The sequence below is a fragment of the Anas platyrhynchos genome, chromosome 2 (assembly GCF_047663525.1).
Source record: "Anas platyrhynchos isolate ZD024472 breed Pekin duck chromosome 2, IASCAAS_PekinDuck_T2T, whole genome shotgun sequence".
In the NCBI taxonomy this organism is placed as follows: domain Eukaryota; kingdom Metazoa; phylum Chordata; class Aves; order Anseriformes; family Anatidae; genus Anas; species Anas platyrhynchos.
Genome location: NC_092588.1, coordinates 39,276,346 through 39,294,841, shown reverse-complemented (window position 1 = coordinate 39,294,841; position 18,496 = coordinate 39,276,346). Strand labels below are relative to the sequence as shown.

At 35.8% G+C, this 18,496-nt stretch overlaps 1 protein-coding gene across 4 annotated transcripts in view; it reads right to left on the bottom strand.

Moving 5' to 3' along the window:
• NSMAF (neutral sphingomyelinase activation associated factor) overlaps positions 1-18,496 on the bottom strand; it is a 37,272-nt gene that overhangs the window by 6,319 nt on the left and 12,457 nt on the right. For 2 of the 4 annotated variants that reach the window (XM_027452273.3, XM_013092642.5), the window contains exons 6-24: positions 17,868-17,918; positions 15,426-15,497; positions 14,997-15,044; positions 14,846-14,898; positions 14,223-14,352; positions 13,194-13,265; positions 12,217-12,325; positions 10,139-10,315; positions 9,225-9,304; positions 7,778-7,868; positions 7,621-7,684; positions 7,440-7,491; positions 6,378-6,498; positions 5,953-6,084; positions 4,425-4,467; positions 3,871-4,028; positions 2,281-2,389; positions 917-975; positions 199-266 (exon numbers count right to left, since the gene is read on the bottom strand). In XM_027452273.3, coding sequence (XP_027308074.1) covers positions 199-266; positions 917-975; positions 2,281-2,389; positions 3,871-4,028; positions 4,425-4,467; positions 5,953-6,084; positions 6,378-6,498; positions 7,440-7,491; positions 7,621-7,684; positions 7,778-7,868; positions 9,225-9,304; positions 10,139-10,315; positions 12,217-12,325; positions 13,194-13,265; positions 14,223-14,352; positions 14,846-14,898; positions 14,997-15,044; positions 15,426-15,497; positions 17,868-17,918 — 1,689 coding nt within the window. Of the gene's footprint in view, positions 1-198; positions 267-916; positions 976-2,276; positions 2,390-3,870; positions 4,029-4,424; positions 4,468-5,952; positions 6,085-6,377; positions 6,499-7,439; positions 7,492-7,620; positions 7,685-7,777; positions 7,869-9,224; positions 9,305-10,138; positions 10,316-12,216; positions 12,326-13,193; positions 13,266-14,222; positions 14,353-14,845; positions 14,899-14,996; positions 15,045-15,425; positions 15,498-17,867; positions 17,919-18,496 lie in introns of those variants that run through there. The other 2 variants (XM_072034583.1, XM_072034584.1) reach the window with 2 other exon arrangements.

Here is an 18,496-nt window from a genome sequence, read left to right as displayed (position 1 = left end):
GTGCCCTCTTCTCTCCCTGGAGGCCTGACAGGGAATCTCAATTCACTCTACTAAATTATTCACACACAGTAAAACTGAGGAGGCAGGCAGGGAGGAAAAAAAAAAAGAAAAAAGCACTGAGGTATGCTAAGAGGTGTTTCTGTGAGTAGCTTTCAGAAGATTCTTAATGATGTCCTTTTTGTTTTGACAGTAACTTACCATGTTTGAAAAGGACACACTTCTTTGGAGCGTTTTTGATTCTTTGGAAAACATCTTCAAAGTTGAATCTAAGGATAATGGACAAAACAGACAAAAGACAAAAAGGACTGTTTTATATTACAGAAGCTAGTAATTTTGCTCCTGTTTGAATATTCAAATAGTTTATTATAAAAAGGAGGTATAAATTTCTCAGTCTTTGAACTGAGAATCTAAAGTGAGAAATTACCAACTTCTCAAGCCTAGATATAGACAATACTGAAATCTGAATTAAAGATCTAAAACTTTAAAAATACATGTACTTAAGCTTTTTAATTACATGAAATATATATATTTCACTTCATTAATTTCTGTAATAAGTTACTTGCAAATCTGACAGTCCAGAAGCAAACAGAAGAAGCCTTTACATATTGCTTGATATGGTTCAGTATTCATAAGAAGTAATTGAGCATGAATCGAAAAAAACAACAATCTTGCATCTGGCAGATTAGGGCAAAGCTCCTTTAAAGATAGTACAAAAAATTGAACTCAATGATTCTGGAAAAATCCCATATAATGTTGCCTTCATTTTGCTCTCAGAGAAGATATTCAAAGGATTCAATCTTAACTACATTTGAAAGCTTCATGATGTTTTGTTCACAAAACATTATTTGGTGTTACAACCTATTACTGAAGTATTTACACTGCAGGTTCTAGTAAATACCTCTGCAATAATACTCACCTTGGGATGTAGTGAAGACAGAAGACCCATTGCTTGTGACTGCTATTCCAGTAATTGCCCTGTTTAATACAAGTAAACTTATAGGTGATTTCATAGGTTTTAAAACTTAACCACCAATTGACTATAGTAAAAATTTGTTATTTCATCTCTGTAAGAGCTAAGACTTTTAAGGAGATTTAAAACACTACAGCGGTGTGTTACATGCCTATATACAAAAATATACCTTGATATATGTGAAATACCAGTACAGGTCCCCCATATTGTTCTGCAATAACTTCATCCTCACCAGAAAGGACGTGCCCATGTGAAAGGATTAATAATTTCACATTCCATCTTCCCAATTTGGCATTAGCTACAAACTACAAGCAGATACTGAGTACCTCAAGTATTGGTATTTGGAATTCACACATTTTTTCCTCCTTGAATTTGCTAGTGGTAGAGTCATGATAGTCTACATATTTACCCATCAACCAACTTAAGTCAGTGAGTTAGCTGCTAGGAAGCACAGAGCATTCTGTACTGCCAGAAGTCTCTTATACAGTTCTGCTTCTATTTTTTAAGTCAGTATTTTCAGAAAAAAAAATGTTTAGAAGCTAAAATTAAAATTTGTTTTCAGGATTAGGATTTTCTTAACTCCTAACAACCTGGTAACTGGGAACCTTTCTCACTGCAAATACTGCCTTGTTTTCTGGACAAGGAAATACCCCTTTTCTAGATTAGGTTATAATCACAAAGGAGGTAGTTCCAGTCGGTAAGACATCCTTCTACTGGTCTAGCCACTAGGAAAAGGGATGGGACCAAAGGAAAACTTGTTCTTGAAAATATGTTTGCTCTTGTTCACTGTTAGGTGTTTTCAAAGTTCACCTGAAACTGTACTGTTGGCCTATGGTTCCCTATGAATCCATCAGAACAGCAGTATGGTAGCTGGATTACCTGATAACCTATGGCTGGAGACTTGTCAGACTGCTTGCACAGGAGCAGCTCCAGGTGTGCAGCGACTGAATTTATAATTGACTTACACTTTCAAATCAAATGCTATGAGAAGAAGCTGAGGTGCTCCTCAACTTACAAATAAACAGAAATATTTATCTATCTGCTGCTATGACAATTTTGGAGAAAAGTAATCAATACCTGCTTCAAATACTAAAACGATAATGAACTTGGCTGTAGATCTGTATAAGGAATAAAATTAAGCTGACAAATACCTTTTCTAGATTGATAGCTCATCATATACTCAATCAGCTGTCTCAAAAAAAAAAAAAAGTCATCATAAGCCCTAACCCATCATTCAGATTGATACACAAATACCCCTCATCCCCCAGTTAAATAGAACAATTGTGACTGAAAGGCAGAGTAGTACCTACTCTTTGTGAATTTTATATTGCTCATCTAATTTTAGTTTGGCAATATTATTCCAAGCAAGCGTTATACTTTCTTCTGTCAAATCTTCAAATGATTCTTCATGTAGAGAAACTGCAATAAAATGCCACAGTAAGTTTCATCACAAACAGAAATCAAAAAGATGAATTTCAAAGAGCTAGGTAGTTCAAGTTGCAAATATAAATATGAAAGCACAGAAACCATGCAGAGTTTCAGGAACACAAATTTCTGGCTACTGTAGACAGAGACCAGATAACTTTTTTTCCAAATATTTTCCTGAATGCATAGGGCTACAGTAAAAAAAATACCTTGTTGTCTTCCTCCTCTCCCCCCCCAAAAAAAATCATGGCTTTTAAGCCAGAGACTTTATGTAATACATTTCCAAAACAGAGGAGGCAGGAGGGGAGGAAAACAAAATACACACACACATAAAAAAGAACCCTTAACACTTTCTGCAGAGATGTTGTGGTGTTCCTTTGAGATGCCAAGAGCTTTCCAAATGGAAAAGTACCAGGAAAGCCACCTACTGCTTTTTATCTTACTTCATTCTGTTAGGAATGTAGGAGTTTTACAGCTTTATTTCACTGCAGTGTTCTCAAAGCTAAGGGATAAAAAATGTAAAGAAAACGAGACAAAGTAAAAATATCCATTACTGTAAAGAGGCCAAATCTAGCAATTTAACACACATGACCATTATTACAACCATATACAACTTCCAAAGCCATTCATGTCATTTCAATGCTTCTGTTTGCCATGCTAAGTAGTAACCAACTTTACTTCTCTGCTTAAAAATGAAAGCCATCAAAAGGTAAGAGAATCAAGGACAACCACCTTGAGAGAAGTCTTTCCATGTTATAGCTGGGCTGAAGATCCAGTCCAGTTTATAGTAGACCACTATTCATATGATGAGGTCCATAACATCTAAATTTCAGAAAAAATGGGCAAAGTTTCACATGAACAGAAGCCTGTGTTGGCCTTTTCTTGAAGTTATTCAACCAACATTTTCTTCCATACTTACTGTAGGAACAAAGTTATTTCTTTACAAATTTTCATTCAAGTCATGGTAGAGTGGGGAAAAAACAAACAAACAAACAAAAAAACACCACTACGCATTCATATCCAGATGCTCAAATTAAGTTCTTAGGGTTCACTTAGACCAAGCCAACCAAACACTCCACAGACATCCCTGTTCAAAAACTGAACAAATCTTTATGTCAGTTAGAGTGCCTGCAGAGATAGTCAAAGAAGTTGCTGTCATGTCAGTTTGGTTCTGAAGTGCCACGAAAGGCCAGGGAAGATAGCCCTCCCACAGCTTCAAAAGCAAAGATTGAACAGTCCCAGAGGAGACCACTGGAACATAAGGCAAACTGCAGGACCAGAGCTCCAGGACAATGCATGTATTTTCAAATTTGAAACTGATCTTGTCAGTTTTTCCTCTAACAGTTAGTTCATGTATTTATTTTGAGTTTGCTTAAAGGGCAAGTAGCCAGGAGAGTTATATAATGAGGTCCTGTGGGAAAAAGATACAGAACTCCAAATCAGTTACATCGTCAGTTTATCTGTTACACACTTACCTGGAGACTCAGTTATGGAAACACTGTGAAAAGATGTTCGAGAGGAGCTTTTCGATAATATCCGTTGGGGATGAGGAACTGTAAACAACTGTTTTGGCGTCTGTCCAAACTCCAAGATTTGTGTCAGCAGAGCTACTTTTTCATTAGGGTCCATAATACTTCAGAGGAACAAGATATTTAATTAGGGCAAGTTGTTTGTTTCCTCCCTGGAAGCATGGATCTGCACATACAGTTACTATGGCACTATCAGCAATCACAAATTCTTACAGAACAGATTTACCACAGATGCAACACACAGCCATACGACAGCTCCACTATTTTAATAATAATAAAATTTCACAGAAGTCAGACTGAAGAATCATTCAAGTTACAATCTTTCAGCATTTTCTAAAACTGACAACTCTGTATCAGTTCACTGTGTATTTGGGAGTCTAAAATGGAAGAGCTACACAGTTCACATACAGAGCTTTCTTGCAGACAGCAGAGAAGCTGAAGGGATACTGGCATATGTAGGTAACAACTTTAACAAATGTATTCAGATTTTTGTTAATTACCTGTTTAAATCCACTCCTCCTTCATAAGTTAATGGGTGAAACACTGGAAAAAAATAAATTCATACAATATAAATATACAAGGTTCATTATCTTTAGGTATCTACTATGAACAACTTGTATTTTTACTCAACTAAGTTATATTTTAGTAACCAAGCTATTTCATCGAGCTAGAGAGTTTGAGATCATGTGTTTTAATCCTGGGTTTCTTACTTGAAATAAAATCCAGGATTTCTAAGACACTCAGAAAAAGTTTCAGAAGTCAGTCCTTTCATAATGGTAGCAGCTGCAAATACAGTGAATTAATTTGGGACCTCTGTATCTGAACACTTACTTTGTCTTTTGACGTAAGGTCATTCTTACACAAAACCCTTCTGTCTCTCGTCTACTCAAGACTGTCTTGCAAACTCATCCACATTGCAACGAGAGAAGCACACTGTGTTTTACAAGTTTATTTGTGAGATAACATACAGATGCCATAACTTAAATGCCAGTTTTCCTCATTTAAAGCCTCTGGTATATTTTACTTGGCACTTACGGCATCCAACCATATTGTAACCAGACCCTGCAAGCCTAACATACAGCCAATCATGATTTAAAAGCATGTGAAAAAGCATATTAATATATATATTTTAAAATCACATCATCTGACTCTTAAAGTAGCATTGACAACCAAAATTAAGGGGTATTTATTCCTTCCCTCCCAGTAGTTGAAAAGAACAAAATGTATCTATCTCACGTTGTCTCTTACTTGTAATCCTTCAAAAGGATCAGGGCTTCTGAAATAGACAGAGTATCTTCACCCTATAATACAAATCTGCTAATGTTCTTTTACCAAGAAGACATTTCCTTACCAAACAGTAACATACTTAAGCTACGTTATCAGACCACTGAATAGACTGATTGTTGGTATTCCTATTAGGTCTAGAGAAATTAAACATGCCAACATAGCTATCCCAGAATAACATCCTCTTTTATAAGCATTTACAATGGCTCTATACACGTTCAGCATATATACAGAACAATTAAACTTTCCACACACAAAGTACACACACTACACAAGGACAAACTCAGTCACCACGTACGTTTTCCTCCATTCTCATTCCTAAACAGCTGTAGCCCATTAGATGCTTCTTTCCCTTGACAATTCACAGAAGAGGAGGGGGGTAATTTTAGAATCTTATGCTGTAGGAATGTTAAATACACATTTGTGTGGTGGCTCCTACGAATTTCCATTCTTAACTGGGAAACACTACAACGTCAACACCACATTGCCACACTGCACTGTGTGAACAAATAACCGCAATGCTGCAGGATCTTCTTGCCCACCATTTAAAATACATCTTCAAAGATGCCAATAGATTTTACTGGATAAGGCACCATTTCCATTAAAGAACTGTATTTCCTTAAAGGATCAAGACTTCCAAGCATAATTATGAAAGTTCAAAGCAAATCAAGCATCACAGATGGCTGTTCATTTACCTTTTTTTTTTTTGTTTTGTTTTGCTATTTCAATAAAATGTATACTTACCATTGTGAGCTGCAACTGCTTCAGTTCCCTTCTGCTTGTAGCCAAATACAATGTCAATCCATTCATGAAGATGTTCTGATACATATTGACTCTCTAAAGCCTCTCGGCTCTTCTGAAGAAAATCGTCAGGACCTGGCAAGAAAAAGGTTAATGAAAGACGACATCCCTCTCAGTATTGGTATCCATTTATGTTGTTCTTCACATAAAAACCTGAGCCCTAAACAAGTAAAACAACACCAACAAAAAACCACACCAAACTCAAATTTGCTATGAAAATTAAATGTAACAATTATACCAGTGTTTAAGAGCAAAAAATACTTCAGAAGGAAACAGAGTAAGAGCTCTTGAGAGAAGAATAATCCCAGGACCCTAATAACAATGATAATTTAATTCATTCACAAAACAAGAAGCTTGACTATTACTACCTGATGCCCAAGGCGGAAGCTCTACATCTTCAACTGTCTTTCCACCTTGTCTTTTTCCCAAGTCCAACTTCAAACTGTTTACTAGAAAACTAGAATCATTTTCATAAAATTCTGGAATCAACTGGTAGAAAAGGAAAAGAAAAAGTAAAGTTCTGAGATCAGCTTAGCTTTTATCATTTTAAGTAGAATACAGTTAATAAAAAATGAAAGTTATTGAAATTCATACATTAAGCTCTAAAGGTGGATAGACATTTCCCAAGGCTTTCCTCTCTGTCAGAGAACATTGGAAACTTCCTTCTGTTATCCTTCCAACTAGGCTTGCTGTCTACCAACATGGTAATTCTCAAAGTTAAATTCAGGGTAGCATAAATATTTTTAATATTATATGTATGGCATATGAATCCATAATATCTAAGAGTATCTTCAGAACTCTCATCACAGAGCTGCCTTCTTACTTTTAAGACATGATACAAGACAAAAAAATAGAATAAAAATAGAATTACAAGAACAATTTGAGAGGTTAAGTCAGTTATTTTAAAGACCACCACAGCTAACCATTCTTAATTCCACTATTAACTATTAAAATAAAAGTAGTATTTAAGTATCACTAACCCTGTCATCAAAAAATGTTATTTAACAGTACCCACAATCTGGCAATCATTCAACATACTCCACAAGTTTTTGTCTCTAAAAAGCTCAAAAACCTAAGATAAAATTTCTGTAGTTTAATCTCTCCGGATGTACTGTTATAATGCAGCCAAATCCTAATGAGATTCCAGCAGGTGTATCCAGCACATAAAATTGCCTGTCTCACCCTAAATACACTTTGATTATTCCCCCTTATTCAAATATCATTCATACAGACATTTGTCTTAAAAAGAATGTAAAGACAAGCATGGAATAACACAATTATAGAGAAGAAAAGTTCAAAACTTTAAAGGATTCATAAAATGCATTAAATAGACTTAATAACATATAAATTCAAATCAACAGAAGATATCTGAGAAGAGGAAGCTCAGCGTAAGCACTAAGAAGGACTTGAAATATTTTCTGGCCACTTACCTCTTTGAAATCTGTCGCACCATCCAAACAATTTTTCCAGGTTTCTGCAAGACTAGACAACATGTATCAATCACACAATTGTTAAACCAAACGAAACAAAAGCCATGTTAAAAGCTCTGTGCTCCCTTGATACCTATTTTAAAATGAAAACAACTTTGCTATAAACAAAACATAAACAAACCTGTTAAATGTTCTGTCAGCATGATCAAACTTTCCGTTCTGCAGACACAGCATATATTCTGGAGCTAGGGAGAAAAAAAAAGTCATCAGATGACTTCAAACCTTGTCCCCTTCTGAGGCAACAGTCTGCATAGAGAACACCTACAAAGCTATCTTACCAACTCTAACAAGATAAAATAAAACATAACCCGGAGATGAATAGTGGCTCCCATACATGAACTTAGGTTCTGGCATTTCCTGATAACGTGTCTGCAACACAAGAAGAAAAGAGTTCTGTTTAATATCAGCACTCGTGCCTTCTTTCAAAATTGTACACCCATATACTGTCCCTTTATCTATTTATTAAAAAAAGAGGGAGTTGAGGGTCACCTCCCAATTTTTTTTTTCCTAAAGACAAAACATACTCTACGTACTAATAACTATGCTGCTTTAATCAGATCAGTAAATCAATAAGAAGGCACAAAGGTTTTTTGTAATTCATCTTCCAGAATTATCAGGACTTCTGCTTTTTTCTTCTTTCACTTTCCACACACCATGGCAGTGACTTAACTTCAAAGTACTTGATATTTTTGCTTTTCACCTGAAGTTTACTAAGATTACGGAAGGCACATATTGATTGAACTCAGCCTGGCAGATTCCCTCCTGTCTTAAGCTCCTATGTGTTACCCCCAAACCCAATTGTACTCTAAATAAAAAGCCCATTAAGTATTTGCTGTTATTGAAGAAGTGGAGAGTACAAGCATCATCAGTATTACAACCTTAAGAACCATTTATGATTTTAAAGTACTTAGTATTTTTATCAATAAAATGCAGAAATTCTGGCAGTATTTTCTTCTCTAATACTTCATTAAGGACTAATGAAGACTCCAAAACATGAAACATTTTCCACAAACTATTTTGGAATAGTCAACCTACCACAGTAGAAAATAATTTCATACAAAGAATTAAGAGCAAAAAAAACTCGGGACCTTCTAACTGTAATTCTGTATTTGACTGTTTATGAAAAGAAAGCATGCCTATTTTGAGAAATGGAAAAAATTTGTGCACTGCTATCTGCATGTGGAAATTTCAACGAACTCTGATCTGCATGGATCTGTGTTTCCTCCCCTTAACAAATTCTCACTCAAATTCAGCATTTTTCTAACATGGAAATACTTAAGATTTCTGTTAGTCTGCCTTGTGTAAGGCACACATGCATTTTACATTATGTATTTTAATCCTTTGGTCTTGAAGTTTTATATTTCCGTGTATGTTAACAGTGCCTGCCATACAAATGCGGTTACAATAATGACAACTTGGTGATCTTACTATAAAAAACAAAAACAACAACACCAAACACACAGAATATTTAAAAGTACAATACATACAGTATGTTACTAAGAGAGATGAAGCAGATTTAAATAATTCTAAATTAGTACCAGTAAAGTCAGTACTCATAAACTGAAAATAAATGTAACACAGTTTATAGGCAAGTTTGCTTCTGATAAGGTTTATAGTATTTTATATTTGTGCATTAACTCCAAAAGATTGTTTGACAAAGCTCCTTTTATTTCCAATATTTACAAGGCCTAAAAAGTTCAGTTTAAAAAGCCAAGATATACATACCAATAATCTATCCAGCCTTTCCTTATTCAGGGCACCAATTGGTTTACTAAGATCACGGAATGTTTCAGGCTTTGTTAGATCTAAAAAAAACAGTTAGACTATGAATTGCTAGGAATAAATATATTCTGATCAATAGTAAAAACCACAACTACTACAACAATCACCACAGAAACACCCCAGTAATTTTTCCTTCTCCCCAGGTGCAAAAGAATAATATTCTTGCTCTAAATAGCTACTCAACTCCTTCCTTCCCAGTAGAATTGCTCTTAAACCACTTGCATAAGAGCTAGTGGTTATACATGCTTGACAGTTACTGCAACTAACATCGTCTTCTATATGAGACACAAAAGCAGCTGGTATTGCCTTATTTCTGCTCAGCTATTCTGCATGCTACAGTTAAAACCACCAAACAATCACATTGCACTACCTGAGCCGGTGCTCAACACCACAACATTCCTCTATTCTACTGGTTTTAGAGGGACAAGCTTCCAAAACAAATTATACAAATATCCTTAACCAATGAGCCTATTTAGGCCTATTTCTTTCAACTTGAAATATTCAGAACTGTGAAGGAACACCTGGATCCTGTACATTTCAATACATACAGATTGTTCCACGAAAGACCATTTTATCCATTCTTACACACTGAATGTTTCATACCACTGATTTTCAAAGTGACTAAGCAGATGCTAAAGAGCCTTTATGTGAAAAGTGAAATATTTAACAGAGAAAGTGAAAGTTCAGTCGTCCGCTGAACTCTGGAGCAAGGGCAAATACAAATGAAAACATCCAAGGCCACTAACACCAAGTGCATTTTGATGTACTTGGAACTTTTGGCAGTGTAACACCCATCCCCCCACCTGCCCAGAGATGTTGGGCATGATGCACTAACATGCCTTCTTGTATACACATACCTAATACTGAACTAGAGTAGTCCGCTATGATCCAGGGAAATACAGGATACTGGGAGAGATCATTGCAGCTCCTATCAGCCAGATTGTTGAGATGAAGAAGATATTCGTAGTTTGATAAATGTCCTCGCTGCCATTGTAACATGTAACTTTCAGCTGTATGCTCTGTAATATGATTTTCTAAAATGAAACATAACATTAAGGGGTTTTGAGGTTTGGAGTTCCACCCACAAAATTATACTGTAATTAATATTAATCAATGTAAATTAATTAAGGGCACAGTTGTTTAAAAGAACCAATCAGAATTAAGTGGAAGTTTTGTGTTTCAGTTGCTACTATTCTTTATATATTTTGTAATACCTGTTCAGATGGGCCTGAAGTGCAATTCTACGTGTACATCCCTGCCCCCCTGCCTTTCCCCCCCCCCCAAAAAAAAAAAAAAATCACCCAGAAGGAGTTTTGAAGCTGAATATGGACACAATAGGTGGAAAAGATCCTGAAAGTTTATGAAGGTATAGAACAATATTTGCAGACCATGAACAGTGTTCATGGCAAACAGGCAATCTTTAAGATTTTAAGTTTCAAGAAACAGCTCTGCTGGGAAGCAAGGAAAAAAATGTTTCCTACTGGGCAACTAAAGATGCCCACTGACAATAATTTATTGCAAGGAGTCACACACAAATGTAAAAGGAGTTCAGTATCAAGACAACTGAAACAGAGAAACTAGTGGAAGATAAAACTTTACCACAACTAAAGTAGGAACTATGTAAGTGAAGCATCCAGCCACTGAGATGTTACAAGCACATTTAGAAATTATAAAAGGGTGAGCCCTATCCCTAGTGTCCAACATCAACAAAATCTTCAAGACAGAACAAAGAACTTCACTGGAAGTGGAATAAAAGAGAGAAGACTGATTTTTCCACTCCACCCCCTTGTACATCTTTTCACCTCTTTGGAAAGTAGAGTTGTACTCAAATAATTTATTTCCATGGAACTGGAAGCTTTGACTTCATCAGTCCCTGCACCTGGAAACTTTGTCTTTGGAAAAAAAAAGTACAGGAGAAAGTTATCCAGCAAATTCTGAAGTGGGGTAACAGCATGCAATTAATTTAATAATAGAGGAAATCATATCAAACTCTACTTCCTTTCCAAAAAGGAAATGTAAAAGACAAAAAGGATTCTCAAGTTAAGTGATTATTTCACTGTGGATTTTCCAGTTTCCTTTGTGAATATTCCAAGATTTGATGAAGTGGGGAAAATGTTAATTGGTATTTAGGCAAATTCATTAAAACAGAACTACAGTTCAGGTACAATAACGAGTTAGTACAAAATTTACATAAACACTTCCAATATTGGCAGTAAACATGGAGTTCCAGTGTTTCAGTTGTAGTAGTATTCTAGAAAAAATAACTATTAGCTTTTTCTTTCATTTTCTCAGTGCACATACTAGCATTTTAGAAAGTTTGTGTTCATGATCTGCAAAAGATATGCACCACTTTCTAGGAATTAATGAATAAAAGACTTAACAGAAATGATAATTTAATTGTTTTTGAAAGGTGATTTTCATAATTTAATTGTTTTTGAAAGGCAATTTTCATCAGCTGTTGCTGCTGAGTTTGAGGAAAGTTCACGTATTTGCCTGCACTAAAGATCCATTCACTACAGGAGCCTTCTCAACATGATTTATACCCAGACTTCACAGGGGGTAGGAGTGGAATCCACTCACCATCCTGTCTATATTCTTCCAGCAAAGCATAATTTAGCTGAGTGGATCTTTCTTACTCCTTGCTTTGATGAAACTCTATTTTATTATTTTGGGTTTTGGGTACTACATATCAAGTTGCAGATTAAAGGAATCAGTTTCACTTTAATAATGTGAATGTGTCTCAGCTTTCATACTCAGTTCTTCAAATACAAACAAAAATCATGCCACTTTGCAAGATTCACTTTCAACTTTGCTTGCTTCTACCAAAAATTTTTAGGGCCTATTCTTCCAATTCTCCCTACAAATCAAGAAAGCAAAACCCAAATTTCCCCTCACAAGAGACTACAAACTACATTAATAAATAAATACTGCAAACCTAGATATGTTGCAATAAGGAAATAGAGCTCATCTCGATCTTGACAGCTGTAGAATTTCAAGTAGATATCAGAACAAAGATCATTTTCTGTGCAAAATACTTCAAGTCCCTTAGAAGTTAAAGGGGAAGAAAAAAAACAAATTGAAAGCAGTTACTGACAAGGTATAACATTCATGTTTTTACAAAATATTCCAGTTACTAATATCTAAAGCTTTAGACTAATAAGCTGGGCAGTAGTTTTGCCTACATACAGTCTAAAATCTTGATCTTTTCTGTTTCCAACCCTAAAAGTATTCAATTTACACCCCACTAAGCAAACACATTTACAGCTGTCCATAGACTGGCTCCATCTAACTTGTTTGAGGACAGGTAATATATTTTTTGTCCTAAGTGAATGAAGTGAGGCAAAGAGTTAAAGGTCCATTTAGTTTAAAGGTGTTTTGACATGCGAATTTTGTTCAATACTGAAATTTCAGTGTTAACACTGAGAACACACAACTGAGGTTCTACCACAGCACGTCAGTATTCCTCAGTCACATACAGCAGAGCTCATCACTCCACATTAGTCTCAAACTAAACCAGTGATCAGGCTCCCTCCATGAATCAATCCAGAAAGAAAATACACCATGAGAGGGCAATTCATTCTATCATAAGATAGGTGTTTGAGATAAACGGGATGAATTGCTCCCTGGAGGTACTCCCTTCTCCCTTCCCTTACACCAACTGCTTATGAAGGAAATTTTTCATCCTTGACAGAGTTCAATTTTCCTGTTTCCATCTTTCTGACAACATGGGGAACTAAAACACCTTCTAGTGTTTTAGGTTTAGTTTTTGAGTGCTGTTCACTAAATATTCCACCATTTTTAAAAACATATATGTTTTACCTGATGATGCACAGAACTTCAGCTGGTCAGTTTAACAAAACAGATACACAGCATGCTGTTAAGATATATGTATATATATATATTTGAGCTTACCAGTGGCATTAGACCATGTCTTCTTTTATAGATGCGACGTACATTTTGCAGTGTTATTTGTACTACTGGTTTCTGTAGGGGGAATGGGTAGGGTGGTAAGGAAGAAGACTGAGATATTCCAGGAGATGTATATTTTTTTACATTAACCTTTCCAATCAATGTGAAGTTTCTCTGAACTAGAGATACTAGCAATATCAAAGCAATATCCACCCATGTCACTTTAGAAATGAAACTGGGTTTAAGCAGTTACTTTAAAAAAAGGAAGTTTGTCTTTGCCGTTGGTTCTTGTCTGAGTAGCAAAGCAGCTTAAGAATAAAAGATGAACAATGCATGATCACCTAAATCTGTTGCCAGTAAGAATTATCAAGCAAAAGATGTGCAGAACACAAAGATTTGTATTAAAAAATAAGGAAGCCATTGGGTTGCTGGGCAAAATGTTTGCCAATGGTGCCATCTAATGGATGAAAATTGAATGGCATTTTGTCATAAAAATGTGAAACACTTTACTTGTCTGGACACATTTTCAGTATATTAGTAGCCTGCTAGGACTATTGCTGCTACTTCTGTGACAAAGTTCCAAAGCAGTGAGATGCTCTCAATTTTCCTCTAGAGAAAGCAATGCTCAGTTTAAAACCTAGATACATCTTCCAATATGAAGTAAATGTATATAAAGCTCTCACCAGGTAGGGACTGCATCAAAGAGTAAGATTAGAACTTTATCTTAAATGAAATTTTATGAGAAGTTATTGTTAAATATTAATGGAGAATGAGCAAAGGACATTTTGTACTTAGGCAGTAAGAGGTAAGTTTTAAGCAAGTTAGCGCAGAGTCAGAGTACTGAGATATACCAAATGAAATCAGAGCAGCATAAATTAAAGGAATGCTATGGAACTTTATATGAGAACTGAAAATACAGTTTTTTGGAGATGTGCTGCATGTGCATTTAAGGGAATAATATTAAAAAAAAACCTCTCCACTAGAGGAGCAGCGTGCTTACACCATATGCAAGACCATCTATGAGGCACTTACAGGATATCCATTAAGAGGCTGGAAGTACAAGTTAGCATCAGTAACACACACATGCCCTGGATTAGTCACCAGTGGTGTCACCATTTCTGCTTTACATTCCATATTCAGCGTTTCAGAAATGCTTTGAAATCTACAAGTGAAGAAAGGGAGTAAGTTTACCTCTGGTTCTTACATACGCAGAGCTACCCTTAAATTCTTCAGATTAGTTTATAACCATGGGATGTCACAATGGGGACTTCACTATTTTAGGAAAGAAGAGAGTTCTTTGTTGAGACCTCTACTTTACCATGTCGTGTTCTGCACCATTCTCAGAGCAGTATACTACTTCTATGTTCGTTTTTCTATACAGAGCTTTATTCTGCATATACCAATGCCCAGTTTGCAAAAAATTAATAGGTAAACTGAACAGTTTGAAGAGGAAAGAAATGGGGGGAAATAACACATTCATCTTTACAACACAGAATTTGTCATTCTCCATTCCGGGTGGTTCAGAATGTAAAGAAGATAACTCTCTGAATTAGAGAACTTGTGCTTCCCCAAGGAAGCACTTACGTACTGAAGCAGGAGACTAATTGACCAGAATTCAAATATATTTTCCCAGTAGGAAGTTATTAGAAAAATACCTGTTTTTATCAAATGAAGTTCTAGCCAAACGGGATTGCAGTATAGCAGTTATCTAATGTGAAGAAAAAAGAAAATACAGTCTATGATTCAAATACAATTAGAGTTTCATTAGTAACATTGATATTCTGATAGAAATAATGAGATACTTACCATGGCAGCTTGATCTCCCATCTTATCTAGACAAGAAGCCCTGTAGAGCTAAAGGACGTTGAACATTAAATGAAATAGCACAGAACTCCCACACAAGTCACAAGTCAATAGCAACTGGGAGTGTTCTTAGTGCTGGAGTACTACAAGAGCTATTATTCTTTCTTTTTAAAGTAGAACATGTTTGTTAATTATTCTTATTATTACTTTGTCTATACACTACCACCCAGCACAGTAAAAAGCTAACAAGAGTAGCTTACAACAGTTTTCAGAACTAGATGCTATGTTCAACTGCTGCATATTTTTTAAAAAAAGATACTCCCATCATTTCACTTTGAGAATAAGTTACTCAAAATATTTAAAGAAAGCTCCCCATCAAATACCAAAAAGACACTCTGACAAAGTGTGTAGTGATACCAAATAACCACATACCTGATGTAGAGTTTGCACAACATCTCCTACTTTCCCAGCCACATCCAGTTGGAATAAGTGTTCTGTAGTACCCTAAAACCAAAGGGATATTTACTACAAGTAAGTTTAAAATAAAGAGCAATAAAAAAAAAAGAAAAAAAACACCTAAAATTAAAATACACTAAAACCTTGTCAAATTCTTTCCACAGGTTGCAGTATATATTTGAAAGACCTATGTTAAACCCAAACTTTTTTTTTTCTTTACAAACCTATCTTCCTCGTGGTAAGCCCTTTGCATAATAATTGGTCAGTCATTTAATATAATGCAACATGATAACTTTGAAGTGATCCATTTAATATAGTGAAAACATCTGTAAGTGTAGAACTAGTGCATGCTCTAACTAGTTTAGTATCACAAACATGTAAATATAGAATTAGTAAATGCTCTGACTAGTAAATGGCAATACCTTTGGACAGCTACTATATATAGTTTTTTAGACAAAATATTCCAGGCCATTCAATCGTGAAAGACCTGGCTTTAAAAGTCATCATTTTTCTCTACATAAATAGCTTTAAACTGGAATGATTCCAAATGTAATCACATGTTTGGACTACTCATTAATAAAAACTCTAGGAAACCTGCTTTGGCAGGGGGGCTGGACCCGATGATCTCGAGGTCCCTTCCAACCCCTACAATTCTGTGAAAACCTCATGAGTATACCACACAAGTTGGGTGATGTTCATTTCTTTCCTTTACAACGTCTTCCCAGCTGTCAAGTGTCATTTCATTTCTCATTTTGACTTAACTATATTAAAAGTATGTGTGCAGATCAGCTGACAGCAACTCTTACACATAAGTCATCTTCAGCAAAGGTGGTTAGAATCCCTTGAAAGACCCAGAATGTAGTACAAAACTGTATTAACACATTTCTGTAGGGTTTTGTTTTATCTTTGGTTAGACTTTTAAAATAGTTATCAGTAAAACTACTTCAAGACATTGATCGGTGGATACAATTGGATTAATTTAAAACTTAAGGAAACAAAACAATCTAGAATTTCAGTAGCAATTTGGTTAAAAACTTTGTAACATTTTACAAGCACACAATTTTCCTTCAACAGGGAAAGCATAGCTCTCATATTCTAGCGGATGGTCTACAAGGGCTGCTTACAGCCTACAATGCAGAAGCTTTCATGAGCAGTTCTCTGTCTAGCTCTCCAGCTGCATGCAAAGACAGCAATGCAGTGTTTTGTAATTAATCTCAAACAATCAATGGAAGACATGGAAGCTAAAATGTACTACCAGATTCCAGCACTCAGTGAAGCATCCAGAACTGGCAATGATCTAAGTGTAAGATATCTAGCAGCAATTAAAAAATATATATTCTGAAGTGACTTAAGGCACACTGGACTTCTGTTTTAATTCACAGAAACATACCTGCACTTTTGTGAAGGAAATTGTAATGGTTAACTCTCAGGAATGGTTCAGGTATGAATGACTCTTGATTCGGGACAAATTAAAATGAAAAACCTTACAAAAAAACACTAATTCTGTTATCTTTTCACTGTTTTGACAATGTGATAGTTATAAGATATTTAATAAATTGTGCACTTGGAGGCAAAATGGAAAATACAAGGACCAAAACAGAAATCAGGTTTAACACAAAGAAGTAATGGCATAAAGCAAATGAAAAAAAGTAAATCAAGAAATAAAATAAAATAGTTTAAGAGATACCAACAAAATAACCCAAACCAGTTGTTGAGAGAACAATTCCTACAATTTCTTGTCTCTTATAGCAGCAATACATATTTATGGACTCCATGACTCCTGAAATCTTTCACTTGAACAAATATGGCAAGAAATATAATACAATAGCCTGTTTCAATTCTTGCCTTTGGAAAGACTTTTTGGGCAGAAATAGTGTTTCAATGACTCTGCGTTTTCATTTTGCATTTGTATCTTAAACCATCTCCCATTCCATCTGAAAAACCCTTACTTGTGCACTTCAAAGCCCTCAGGCTCAAGAATCGGAGCAGACTCACCCCATCAGCAGAAAGGAACCAGAAGCAAGCTCTGGTTTCTGCTGTAAGCAGACTTATCTGCCATTCCTTTGAACCGCAACGCATTCAGCTGGGAAATCTCAGTTAGGAATCTCTCATCTGGGTGTGCTTAGAACTGAGGAGAAGTGACCACTAAATACCAGTGGCCAGCTGACAGCTCTGTCTGATTGTTCAGCCCACAGAGCTGCACAGCAAGGGCAGCAAGGTCTGCAGTATGTCCTCCAACAAACAATACAAATACATTGTAGAAGAATTCAAGCACTGTTTTTTTATTCAATGTGTACAATTTTTTAAGCTTTCTTGTCATATTCCTCAACTTATTATCACCTTACTCTTTCCAAAATGAGAGCATAGGTCTTTGCAGAACATGAGTTCACTAAAAACAGTGAAAAAATGCATACTTACTCTGACTGTTTTATAGGGTGCAATGATGTTTCTTTCTTTAATGAGAAAAGCCTGAAAAAGCAAGAATGTTAGTTTTAGCCTGAAAAAAACCACACCACCCCAAACAAAAAAAGAACACATCCGAAAAAAGCAAAATAAACCCAAACCCACATCAATAATAAACATACATCCTGATAAAGGCAGAACTAAAAACACTGTTTAAGCAGTCAAAATACTGGGTTGCAATATCCTGCTTTAACAACCCTACATGAACTGCAGAAAAACAATGACCTTTTGTAGCTGCTAACCACAAAAGGGACAAGTGTCCAACGCATTTCAGAGGCTTACTCACTTATACAGTCAATTAGTGAGCTTTTATTCCCATCATATGACCTTCAAGGAGTTGCGAGATTAAAGGCAGTAAACATAGCCACCAGTCTGGCCCCATTCAACAGAATACTCCTCCCCACCTTTTTGTCTGGCAGCTCATGTCCCTCCGGTTCTGCCCTGAAGGGAATGCCCCTTCCCATAGAGGCAACTCATGAAATACCGTGAGCCCTCTCAAATGAGCTCTTTCCACTGCCAAACATTTTGCTTCCTGTTCCAACAGCCACAAATGTCAGATTTCCTCTCTCATTCAATAGCTCGCT